The following is a 12,624-nucleotide window of genomic DNA, read 5'->3' on the forward strand; positions in this document are numbered from 1 at the left end:
GGCCACTGAGGATTCAGACGGTCACCTTTGCGACCTTTTCAGTCACGATTTCGACCTGCGGCACGACCGGCTCGGGAATCTTGAGGTGCGCTTCAGGGTGCTGCTCACAGATGCCGTTATCAGCTACTGTTTTTCTGATTGTTCGGCGGGGCGCGATAGAGGACTCACAGGAGGAGTGTAGCTCTTTTGGCGCTCGATTTGTTCAGGCAGGACACCGGCAGCGGCGGCGATGAAACCAAGGAAAGCGGGCGAAGGGTTGAGAGGGCGGGTGCAGAATTCGGGGTGAGCTTGCAGACCGGCAAAGTACGGGTGTTCTGGAGGCGAGAACCCATTCAGCATTCGTACGATTTCTGAGCCAATCCAATACGTGAGAAAGCTCACCTTTGACTTCTGCCACTTGCATCCGCTGTCCAGTCTCGTCTCGGCCAGTAAACTTGAAGCCAGCCTTCTCGATCTGGTCAACGTATGCCGGGTTGACCTCGTAACGGTGACGGTGACGTTCCCAGATCGTTCCAGCTCCACCGTACAGTTGGCGAACCTTGGACCATTCCGTCTTGGGCTGGAAGATCGTGGGACGCAGACCAAGGCGCATCGTTCCTCCAAGATGAGTTTTCGAGATTTCGGGCATGAAGATGATGACGGGATGAGGGGTGTCTTCCTGAAGTTCGGCAGAGTGGGCACCTTCGAGGCCGAGCACGTTACGCGCAAACTCGATGACAGCGATTTGGAATCCGAGGCAGATACCGAGGTACGGGATCTTCTTCTCGCGAGCCCACTTGGCAGCCGAGATCATTCCCTCCGTCCCCCGAAGTCCGAAACCACCGGGCACAAGGATACCGTTCGCGGTGCACACGGCTTGCCAGGCAGCATGGAACTCTTGCGGGCGCTCTTGTTGCGCTTCGGATTCGAGGTCCGAGGCTTCGACCCAAGTAATTTCGAGCTTGCGGCCGCATTGCAGAGCGGCGTGTTCGAGAGACTTGACGACCGAGGTGTACGAGTCCTGGAGAGAGGTGTATTTTCCGACGAGGCAAATCGAGACTTTGTCGAACAATCGGTCGTGACTAAGTGGGCAAACAGAAATCTTCAGCTAACGCTTCCGAAAGAAATTTGAGCAGGCAGGCTTACGAGACAGTCAACTCCTTCCACATAGTCATGAGCTTCTTGCCCTTGCCGAGACGAGCATCGGTCGTCTTGACAGCATCGAGCTTGAGTCGCTTGGTCAGGAAGGTAACGAGGCCTTGATCCTTGAGGAGCAGGGGCACGTGGTAGAGGGACGAGACGTCGTGAACGGCGAGCACTTGCTCGTTCGCAACGTGACAGAACATGGAGATTTTCGAAGTAACCGAGAGCGGCAGGGGAGAGGGGCATCGGCAGGCAATCTGGTTGGATATTCGATGCGTCAGTCTCCCTTTCTTGCTTACGATGTCTGAGCAATGACTTACAATGTCGGGAACGAGACCGAGACCACGGAGATCGCGAATCGAGGCTTGGGTAGGCTTCGTCTTGAGCTCGCCGTTGATCGAAGGCACGAGAGAAACGTGGAGGAGGGCAAAGTTGTCTTGACCGACGCGGAATTGGAATTGACGCATCGCTTCGACGAAGGGCGCCGATTCAATGTCACCGACGGTACCTCCGAGCTAGAGAGCCAACGCCGTGTAGGAATATCAGTTTCCGCCGCACGGCTCTTCGGAATTTATACTTCCACGACTGACTTCGATAATGCAGACCTCGGGAGGAGCTCCCGATTCGTCAACGGGTTGGTGCGCGACCTTTTCGACCCAATCTTGAATCGCATCCGTAACGTGGGGGATGACCTGGACCGTCTTGCCCAAATAGTCTCCTCTTCGCTGTTGTGCTCGCCCCGATATTGATCAGTTCACGCGCGTTGCTCGACGTATCAGCCGGCTCAGCATACCTCTTTCTCGATGACTTCTCGGTAAATCTTGCCGGTCGTAATGTTGTTTTCCCGTCCGAGGGTCACGTCCAAGTACCTCTCGTAGTTTCCGAGATCCAGATCGGCTTCTCCTCCATCATCCAGGACGAAGACCTCGCCTGCGGAGAGGAATGAAGCCGATGAGAACTGACGAGAACGCGTTCGCGAACGTTCGGGTTCACCGCTCACCGTGTTCGGTTGGGGACATTGTGCCAGCATCAATGTTCATGTACGGGTCAATCTTGATCGCAGTCACGTTGAACCCGAGGGTTTTGAGAAGGAGACCGGTCGAGGAAGCTGTTTCCGCAACCCGCTCTCTCGCGCGCGGTCAGCGTCCTGCTCCCGTGATTCGAGCGCGCAATAGGCCTGGGTGATCGAGGCAGGAGCTACGTACCGATCACACCTTTGCCGATACCGGAGATGACTCCACCCGACACGAGGATGTACTTCATCTTGGAAGTTGAGGAAAAAAGTTGATGAAACGATTCGAGTTGCTAGGGAGACAGGGGAGGGATGCGAGCAGGCTGAGGACCGAGGTGTGGGTGTATATGAGAGGTGAAGTTCTACAATGGGGGTATAACTTAAACAGAAAGGGGGGGAAAAGGGAAAAAAGAAGAGGGGCAACAGCGCCGGCCTGCACGCGCGCGGCCAGAGTGAGATGGAGAATTCACGCGAGTCAAGTCGCACCTTTTTCTCCACTCGTCGTGGACTATGCCGTCACGCGAGTACCAGTTGTATTCAAGTATTACAACAGAATAACGCGACAAGCAGAATACAGAAAATGTGCGAGAAAATCGTGGATCACGCCGCGACCACCGCGCCTCTTCTCGAAACCGGCTTCTCGGTACCGTCGGTGGCAGCGCGTTTCGCGTCGATCGTCTGCCCGCTTGTCGTTTGAGGCGCTGGTGCAGTCTTGCTGGGTCGGCGGAAACACAGGAATTGCAGTGCGGTCGCTCGACGTGATGCCACCAGAGTCCGCTTGAGGCCTTCGAGCTCTTGTTGCAGCTCAGCCGCCGAATTCGGGGTCGGTCGTCTGTAATAAGATTGCGAAATGGTCTTGTAGATAGATTGGAGAGTCTGGTCTGCGGCAGGCGAAACATGTTGCGACAGGGTTTGATGCATGAACTCGATTTCGAGTGTGGCCTGCGATGCATCAAAGCCGTCAGTGAAAGATTCATCGCAGACCCTCGAGATGAGATGCAAAAGATTGCGCACCTGGAGCATGCCTCCCATCCCGAACCGTTCAACTTTGCCAAATGCTTCGAGCGCGACTGCCGCCAGCTCTTCGACGAGTGCGCCGAGTGTCCGAGCGACGAGAGGTTTCGCCGTAGCCGACACTTGAGCGTGTACGAGCACGAGCGACAGTAGGGCATCATAGATGAACGGATGGACCTCTGCAACTGCACCGTCAGCACTCGGAAGGACAGGGCGAACCCAGAGATATCGATATGCATCATTGAATAACTCACCAGTCGGTTTCTCGGCTTCGTACCAGTCGATCCCACCTCCCAGAACGCCTTTCCTGATGATATCTGCAACCTCGGCGCTCTTCCTCTTGACATAGTCGTCAAACAAGATCTTGTCCAGCTGATCCGTCACCTCCATGAGCATTTGCACGTCTTGAGACATGTCGACTTTGAATGCTGTTTGGAACTGCGAGATCATGCGAGGAATGGTGGTTTCCCTCAGGTGGTTCAGGTTCGAGACGGTCAACAAAATTCGGATATCCTGTAGGTCACCGATCAAATCACGAGGTAAGCTACATCAAGGCCGACAAGGCCGAGTGATAGCGAGAGGGAGAGACTCACCACGTTGCGGACATCGACTTCCTTTGGTCTACCCGTCTCCTCTTCTCCTCCTTCGAGCAGCCCGTCTCCTTGGATCGATTTCCGCCTATCTTGAAGCGAGACACCTCCAAGCCCCCCATTGAAGACCTGGTCCGGGTTCGAGAATGCGACATGGACCAGTCCATCGAGAAACGCGTACAGTCCATCCAAGAACGCACTCTGGATTTTTCTCTGGTAATCGGCTGAAAGCTCGAGGTCCTGTCTTGTGCGACTGTTTGATAACGGATTGTTCTGTCCTCCTCCTCCTGCCGGAGGAGCACTCGATCCTAACAATGCATTCGCTCGCTCTTCTGACCCTCCTGCAACTCGGTATGTCGAGACGACGTTGAACCGATGGAATGCGGCAACCTTGCGCAAGTAGCTGGTTGCGGCGCTCGTCTGCACTGTCGTGATCGAGGTCGTAGTCGCGCCAGATTTGTTGCCCGTTGTGGAAGCGGGCCCGTCATCCGAATCTGGCTTCCAGGTTTCCAGTCGATAAAACACCTTGGCATCTGGATGAAGCAAACAAATCAAACTCGTCAAGGTCCACCTCTTGCTTTCCGAACAGGGTGACAGCGTATGGTGGAATCTTACCTCGAACCCATCCGGAGCAGATGACCTCTTCGAACCTCCACCTAATCGAGCTGATCAGCTCCTTGAGGCTCGCAGTAGCTTCCCCAGTCAATTCGAGCGCTCCCAACTCGCTGACACAATCCTGTACTTCGTACAGTACTTTCAAGACGTAATGAGCATTCGTGAGCGCGTTCGCTACCGGAGGTACGAACGCTGGCATCGGTGGAGTTGTCGATAGATCGGTCGGCGAGGAATTCGGATCTGCTTGATAAGATGTCGAATGGGACGAAGTCGACGAGGAGAGAGTGAAGAATTGCGATAGGAGCGAGACGTAGAGAGTGATGATATCGAGGGTCATGACCCTACACTGAGTTGGAGACCTTCGTGCCGTCGTGCTGCTCGTCGACGTATTCGAATTTGAATTGCTCTTCTGTATCCAATCAAGGTATTCCTCATATCAGCACGCTGTCGTCAGACGGCCAAGAGACATTGCGCACCTTCTGATATTTGCCCTCCATGTACCCTTTTGCGACTTTCCAGAACCCGGGCAAGGTGCTCAACACAACCTCGTTCAAATTCTTGACCAACTCGAACGAAGATTTCCATACTTGGTGTCCCAACCCTTGCTCTCGAATCTTTTCGCCGAGACTCTCGAGCGAGTCCAACCCTTGTTCGACCCCAAGTTTGAGATCGATCGTCTTGAGTCGCTCGTTCTCGTAGAACTCGGCTTCCTCGCTGTCTCCGTCCTGCGCACCCTTTGCAGAAGGTCCCGCTCGTGATGATGTTCCGTGCTGGTGCATGGGACCGCCAATGTGATCTTGATCAGCGTGTTCCGAGCCTAGCGATGTCGCATCGTGTCCGTATTGGTCCATCGCGATCCTGAACCTTGATGAAGATGCTTCGGCCGACGTTTTGAGCAAATGCAAAATGTGACGATGGTTCGTATCAAAGAAGATCCAGACTGGATCGTCTGTTGGATCGAGTTCGAGCAAGATTCTAGAACGTTGATAGTCCGGTTAGCCATCGAGTTGCAGTCATAGACAGACCGAATCTTAAAAAACGTACTCGATGGTCTTCTCGACTTCCTCCAACCCGCCCCGTTTGTTCGTACTGCTGTCCCTCAATCGCTTGTTCAAAGTCGCCCTCAGATCTCCGACAATCTTTTCGACCTGACCCCACACCTTCTCGTAGATGCGCTTCTGTTGCAGTTGTTGGCTCGAGCTGGTCGGCACGGGAAGTCCGAGCAGTTGTGCAGGTCTCGAGCTGAGAATGTATCGGCCTTTCTTGTACGCTGACAGCGCGACATCATACTTGCCCTGTTTTTGGCAGAGAGAACAGGAATTGAGATCCCGCTTTGCAGTCAAGGACGTAGTCGGTTCGCATATGTGCTTACAGCTTCAACCGCTTCGCCGAGAATGTTGGGTAAATTGAAGAAGAACTTGCTCCTCTCAAACACTCCGAGCGTACTCTTGAGCCGGTCCGCTTTCAACCTCGCTTCGAGGATCGGTTGAAACACGGTTTCGGCTCGAGTCGAAGCTTGCTTGAGCGTCTGTCGAATCTGAGAGACTCCATAATCGGCTTCGGTTTCGAGGGGTCCGCCTGAATGTTTCATCTCTTCGAAAACAGCTGATCACGGTGTCGAAACCAAAGAAAGTATGTCGTCAGTTGCAGCTCTAGCGTTCGATATTTTCCCAGAGGCAAATAACTCACTCTCGGTAGTCGCTTTGACTCCAACGAATCGGTCCCATTCGGCTTGGACTAACAGCTTGAGTGCTCCTGACCGCTGTTCGAGGTTCTCTTTCAACTTTTCTCGACCTATTCACAGATCAGCAATTACCGAGGTGTGAGCCCCTTCTGTAGAGTCACAAGTCGGACAAAGGGAGCAGGGAAGCGAACCGTAATTCAAATCTTGGAAAGTTGCGTTCGGATGCACGGTCGAGAGAAACACTTTGGGGTCGAACGACTTGGAGTGCAGCAGTACCGATGAGCCTGTTTTCGAGCAAGAACTTGGTCAGTCTTGACATTCATACGAGCGTCGTCATGAAAGGACTGTAGACTCGACGAAGTTCAGAAGTGATTTCAGGGTTGCTCCTGTCGGATGGCAACTATCAGTTGTCTCGAAACCGCTGAAGACAAAGATCGAGCGAGCGACAAACTGAAGTACGCCTCCCCTGATCAGTCCGAGGGGATCTAGTTCGTCGCCTTTGACGATGCCTGCGACTTTGGCGGTGCCGGTCGGACCCTGCGCAGACGGAGTGGGGTCGCCAAAGAGGGCGCCCTCCTCGTTGCCACCTTCCTCCCAATGAGTCTAAAGTCGCTCTCAAGGTGAAGGTCAGTCGATCGTGAATCGCGGCAGGTTACAGGGAACGACGGGCACGTGCCGGTGACAGGGACGACAAGCCATACAATTGCAGCACTGGCCGAGCAGACTGGTTCAGCTCGGAGCAACTCGCGCGGGGGAAAGCGAAGACATGGTGGTCACTGACTGGCTTCCTCGTCCGGGGCCCAGTCCTTGTCCAAGTTGACGTGCGAGGTGGATTGAGACTGATCCGAGTCGGTGCGCCTCATCGACATCCTCGGGTCCCAGTCCTGCTGCGGCGCCTGACTCCGCGCACCCGACGACACGACGGACGATGGCCTGCGATACTGCTGGGCAGGTGGCGCTTGGGGTTGAGAGCGCGACGGCTGCGGCGGCTGCGGTGCGGCCGTTCGAGATTCCGCACGCGTCGGATCAAAGTCATCGGGTGGCTGGACTGGACGCGTGTAGGACCTCGAGCTGAGTGGAGGTTGCATCGCTTGCACTCCAGAGCCGAGATGGAGCCGGAGTGTGCGACGCAAATGATCCAAGTGGGGAGAGCTTGAACCCGCGACCTCGCTCGACTCTTGCTCGTCTACGCCTGCAGTTGCAGACTGAGACGCGCCGATGGACTCGATCGAGCCCCCGGCGTTCTCGACGCCGCTGCTGCACACGCTCACCACCCCCGACTTGGGCGAGATCCTTCACGCTTCAGGCTTCGCCAACCTCGCCCAGCTCGTCGCACCCTTCTCGGCTGCACACGCACGACCACCGTACTCGGCGCTCAACAATGTCCAGTTGCGCACCCCGCCAAACCATGAGCCGCGTTCGGTGAAGCACTTTTCGGTCGAATGGTCCGAGAAACCACTTCCGCCCGGGTGGGACCAACCCGCAGCGCTCGGTACGAGACGACTAAGCGTCTCGGTCGCCACTCCGTCTTCTCCAGCGCCAACGTCGCAGTCGCAGCGCGACGAACTCTTCCTCGATCAACTGTCCTCGACCGTCGCAGCGTGCACGGGTCGGGTCCCGATCCCACCAGAGGTGCATCCATCCCCGACTCGACCGCAAAAGCAGCAGTACGACCTCGATGGGAATCTTGTCGTCAGCTCGTCGTCCGAGCACGACTCGCACTCGTCTCACTTGGCTGCGCAGGCATGGGACTCGCATTCGCTCGACGAATTGACCCCGTGGTATGCCCAGTTTCGGGACCAGGTGTTTGCGCGACGACAGGTCGTTCCGTACGAGACGTGGGGTTGGCCGGTCGGGTGCGTGTTGGCGCTCTCGACGGATCATCCCGACCCGCTCAACGCCATCTCTCTCCTGTGGGACCTCACTTCTCCCTCTCAGCTGTACCTGCCCGAAGTAGGACTGTCCCCGTCGACCTCTTCGACTGCGGGACAACACAACTATGTCAACCCCGAGGTCCTGCGGTACATCCTCATTGTGCACGATGCGCGCAAGCAGGACAAGATCAGTTGGCAAGAGGTCGCGAGATTGGAAGAAACCGTCAAGAAGACGTATGGCGTCCACACTAAAGTCTTGACTCTTTACGACAACGACTCTACCGACACTCCGGCCAACACCGATCACGACGACCTGGTCCGGATCTTGTGGCCCGAGTCGGATCAAGACGCGCAACGATCCGAGGGCTTGGTCGGGCTCGGATACGAACCCGAGACTGCATCGCCAGCGCCTCGCACAATAAGAAGAGGCCACGATCTCAGCCGCAAAGACCTCGGGACCTTGTCAGAGTGGACCCGAGAGATCATCCTGCAATCAGTGATCCCCTCGATCGAACGCAGCGTCATCGTTGCTCACGAACAATTCCAGTCGAGCAAAAAATCGATCGGAGGCAGGTTGTTCAGTGTCGGTCGAAAGTACTTTGGAGGAGGGGGAAGCAACAGTGGCACGACGGCGAGTTCGGCCGCAAGCTCGAGAACTGGTTCTCCTGTGCAGCCTCTGGGCTACAACGCGCAAAGAGGATTGTCAGTCGCGATACCTAGTCCTGTATCGACTTACGGAAGGGCTTCGTCGCTGACAATCACTCCTCTTGCCAGTTATCCGTACCAGTCACAAGAATCGCAGTCGAGAAGGTTGGCAGATTTGGCGTTCATGCTGCGCGACTACAAACTCGCGCAACAGGTCTACGCCGAGGTCACGAAAGATTTCAAGAATGACAAGGCGTGGAAACATTACGCGGTTGCACTGGTAAACCACCGGTTTGTTCTCCCCGCCTGATAGCACGAGGTCTTGACTGGTTCGCTTGTCTTGTCTGGTCACAGCGTATGCAAGGTTTGTGTCAGATCTTGGCGTCCTTCACTGGTTCGAACTCGACGAGTACGACTTCTCCAGATGCTTTCCTCCAATCTTCGATCCTCTCTCCTGCTCCGACTACCGCTCCCCCCCTCGATTTCGACTTGTTGCGCCAGACGATGCTCTACCACCACTTCTACCCTCTGCTCCTGACTCCGCAACCTCAAACCGATATCTCGAAGCTGAGCTCAACCGGGTTGATGAGGCTCGTCGATCTGGCCATGGTCGAGCAGAAAGGGCAGGAGGACGAGTTGTGGACGGCAATGTTGTGCGAACAATCTGCTCTGTCGCGCTTGGGTTGCATCAGCACAATCCAGGGTGACAGCGCAGGACGAGGGAAGACCAGGAGGAGCCGGACGAGAAAGTTTGGCCTCGAGATGTGCCTCGCAGGAATCAAGTACGAGAAATATGGACTTGTAAGCGATCGCTCTAGTCTCTGGACCCCTTCTCTAAAAGGCTGACAACCGTTTGCAACCTTGCAGAAAACCCTTTCACGAAGATGCCTCTCACAAGCCTCAACCGTATATTCTCCTTTCCCACCGTCCTCAGATCCTTCAAGCTCGACAGAATCGCACAATACAACCTTCGATGCCGTCAGGAGCTACCTGCATCACTCACTCGCGAGACAAGCCTACAACTCGTCTCAACCCCTCGTTGCGATTTCTCACTATCTACAATTGCTCGCAACGAGTTCCGCCAATCCTCTTGCGTCACAGCAGCAGGATGCTGGCTCGGCAGAAGCAGAGGCGAGTGGAGACGGTTTGGATTGGTTGGACGATTTCAGTCTCGCTTGGGACCTGTTGGGTAACGGGGATCAAGACAAAGCGGAACAGCTTGCGCAAGGGATCGAACTTCCGGTCCGACTGTTCGATGCGAAACGGGTCAAGGTGGTGAGCAAGATGAGGTTGGAACCTTCGAACGATCCAGTGATTCGATCCTCTTCCGGTGCGGCGACAAACCTCGAGGACGGATGGGGACCGTTGGAGAAAATGTTGCTAGAGAACGGACGCTCTTCGCAGTCGACTCCAGGTGGACTCAAAGGCAAATTGCGGGAGGACCAAGCGCTGGTCGGGCAAACATTCTATCTCGAATTACCCATTTCGAATCCACTCGAAGCGTTCCTTTCCATCGGAGGACTCAGAGTACGGTCACAGAGGACTGTTGAAAGCGGCGGCGAGGAGCTTCAGCTCGAGATCGATCAGCCTATCGATGGCGAAATCGTCGAGTTGGCGCCCTTGGAATCGAGATTGGTAGGTCTTTAAGGTGACTTTGCTCTCTTCCTCTCGGTCGACATACTGACTCTCATCCTGCACAGATCTATATTCCGATACGAGGCTCGCAAGCTGGAGCCTACGAGTTTGCTTCGCTCTCGTATCGATTCCACAACCTCTTGCCTGTCAACGAATCTCTATCCATCCCGCTCAGAGCCACACCCTTGTCGATAACTCCTGCCCCGACTGCATCAAATCCAACACCCGCCGCGAAAGTATCGCTACCGACCGTCGAGCTATTACGACCGATCCCGATCCTTTCGGTTTCGACGCTCAGCCTTCCTAACCAAGTCTTTCATGGGCAAACACAAATCTGCAAGCTCAAGTTGCAGAACAAAGGTCAAGTCGGAATGAAAGGGATCCAGGGTGTTTCTTCAAACCCGGCCATTGCTTTCTTCTGCCCTCCAACAACTTCTGTTCGCGACCTGTATCCGTCTCCGAAAGACTCAACGAACCAAGAGCCGATAAATACCGAAAACAAATTGAGGAACAATCGACCGGTCGAGCTGCTTGCGAGCGGGACCACGCTGGAACCTGGAGAAGCGGTCGAAGTCGAGCTGGTATTCCGGGGCGACGAAATTGCAGAGCACCAATTGCAGTGGCTCTTTGCCTACGAATCGACAGTAAGCGTTTCTGAACATTGGAAACGAGTCCGAACCCAGTTCTGACCCGGAATTCTCGTGACAGGAAAACTCTCAAGAATGGTTCTCCGCTAGAGCTTCTCACAGGCTAGTCGTTGCGCCTTCACTAGAATTCCGGTACTCGGCTCGGCCGGATTCCCGGCTCGACGAGCCTTTTAAGGTCGACATCGAGGTAAGCTCTTAGCTTCGCCGATGGGGATTGCCGGAATGAAATTCTGACTTATCGCTTGCGTCAGGCCTACAATTCGGGAGTACCCGCTTCCGACCTCTGCATCACATCTGTATCCGTCATCTCGGCCCTCTGGAAAGCCGCCCCGTTGCCAGGCACCTCATTCGAAACCGTCTACTCGAGTCCGATCGGTTGGCAGCAGCTTTCGAACCTTGCCTTCACGCTGGGTAAGGTCGACACGGCAGTGGTCGGGGCGACCCGATCAACAAACTGGACCGTTGGTCAGGTCGACAACCTGCTGCAGGGGAAGAAGCTTGATGCAGTCCAGCCAAACGATGTGGATCTTGTCGTTTCGGGCATTTCTCCCGTGGGCTGCAATCTTTACCTCGATTGTGTCCGAGGAGGGTGACTGACCAGTTGTATATATCACAGATTCCGGCTGTACACGGTGCAGCAAACTCGCTATCGTTGACTTCTATCCTTGCATCGTATTCCGAGATGCGTCGACAGTCCCTTCTCGCCGAGTTTCCCATAGTTCCCTCGCACCTGCTCCCGTCCATCTTCCCTCTCTTCGCTTCGACAACATCGCTCGTCGTCATCCGGTTCTTGTCAGAATCTCTCAAACTTGAAGGCCATCACATTCTGCCTCTACCTACGCTAGGAGCCTCGCATAATCACCTGGTCGATATTCTCGCGACCGCCGAGCTCAAAGCCGGTGGTTTGTATGCAGAGTCACAAAAGGAACGAACGGCTCTCATCAAAGCGCTCCGATCCAGCGAGCTGGGACGAGACGAGAACCCTGCCTTTGTGTCGATTGAGATCGAAGATGTCCAAACTCACGATTTCGACCAAGGGTTTGTTCAGGCTTCTCCTCCATCCAAGAACGAACTCACGCTCATCTCTTATGATCGTCGTTGTTTTCGTGCAGGGCCTGCTCGTTGCCGGTTACGTTCGCAATACGCAACTTGTCGCCATTCTCTTCCTTTGACTATCAGTTGTCGTTAGGCACCACCGCTGAGTATGTCTAGAATCGCACTGCTTCTCTAGCATCTCTATATCTTCGAGCTGATGCATGGCCTCCTCCTGCGCCTAACAGATCTGCGCTGGTATACACTGGCCTGTTGACCCGGCGCGGTTCGGTTCCACCGCTGACAGTGGTGCGAATCGCCGCACGTGCGTTTATCGCAAGAGCAGGTACCTACGACCTTGGAGGATGGATGTTGGCAATAGGCGGCATCGAGGGACAAAGGAAATGGGTACAATATGGCGATCGAAGGGAAGTGTTGGTCAAGGCGCCTACGCACACATTATAGACGGCCGCTATCCTTGTCGTTCCGAAGCTTTGTTGTGCATATATAGCTAATAGGTATCCATCGTTCGAAGGGAAGACCCGTCTGGCTTGATCGCAATTTCGAAAGTTAGCTCCCTTAGCTATGAGAGTCTCTCGCGATCACGCGGGACATTCTCTTGGAGGGCACTAATCTTTCACATTAAAACCTCATAGTAGTTTACAACATGCTAACAAGCGTGGGGGAAGGGGAAAGGGGGAAGGGGAATGTCTAAACTACCGGCCCTCTCCTTCCCTACTCACGAAGGATCCTT

At 54.9% G+C, this 12,624-nt stretch overlaps 3 protein-coding genes across 3 annotated transcripts; 1 reads left to right on the plus strand and 2 right to left on the minus strand.

The window, feature by feature from the left end:
• Positions 1-13: 13 nt before the first annotated feature.
• Positions 14-2,385, minus strand: JCM15063_003590 (CTP synthase; the record flags this gene model as incomplete). The annotated part of the gene is made up of 9 exons (XM_076675511.1): positions 14-100; positions 169-314; positions 382-1,061; positions 1,126-1,379; positions 1,443-1,637; positions 1,713-1,847; positions 1,916-2,052; positions 2,123-2,230; positions 2,328-2,385. The coding sequence occupies 9 exons, from the start codon at positions 2,383-2,385 to the stop codon at positions 14-16; spliced, it is 1,800 nt and encodes a 599-aa protein (XP_076537595.1).
• Positions 2,386-2,734: 349 nt separating this feature from the next.
• Positions 2,735-7,125, minus strand: SEC5 (exocyst subunit SEC5; the record flags this gene model as incomplete). The annotated part of the gene is made up of 14 exons (XM_076675512.1): positions 2,735-3,076; positions 3,149-3,327; positions 3,403-3,661; positions 3,742-4,271; positions 4,354-4,762; positions 4,830-5,328; positions 5,398-5,648; positions 5,726-5,958; positions 6,043-6,147; positions 6,229-6,321; positions 6,395-6,423; positions 6,489-6,640; positions 6,714-6,748; positions 6,819-7,125. The coding sequence occupies 14 exons, from the start codon at positions 7,123-7,125 to the stop codon at positions 2,735-2,737; spliced, it is 3,423 nt and encodes a 1,140-aa protein (XP_076537596.1).
• Positions 7,126-7,255: 130 nt separating this feature from the next.
• JCM15063_003592 (TRAPP III-specific subunit 85 family protein) lies at positions 7,256-12,335 on the plus strand (the record flags this gene model as incomplete). Its single annotated transcript, XM_076675513.1, has 10 exons — positions 7,256-8,613; positions 8,686-8,836; positions 8,911-9,357; positions 9,424-10,191; positions 10,257-10,835; positions 10,900-11,025; positions 11,090-11,389; positions 11,455-11,876; positions 11,951-12,040; positions 12,119-12,335. The coding sequence occupies 10 exons, from the start codon at positions 7,256-7,258 to the stop codon at positions 12,333-12,335; spliced, it is 4,458 nt and encodes a 1,485-aa protein (XP_076537597.1).
• Positions 12,336-12,624: the final 289 nt, after the last annotated feature.

The sequence above is a fragment of the Sporobolomyces koalae genome, assembly GCF_050403365.1.
Source record: "Sporobolomyces koalae JCM15063 DNA, S_koalae_JCM15063T_v1_ctg1, whole genome shotgun sequence".
NCBI lineage: Eukaryota > Fungi > Basidiomycota > Microbotryomycetes > Sporidiobolales > Sporidiobolaceae > Sporobolomyces > Sporobolomyces koalae.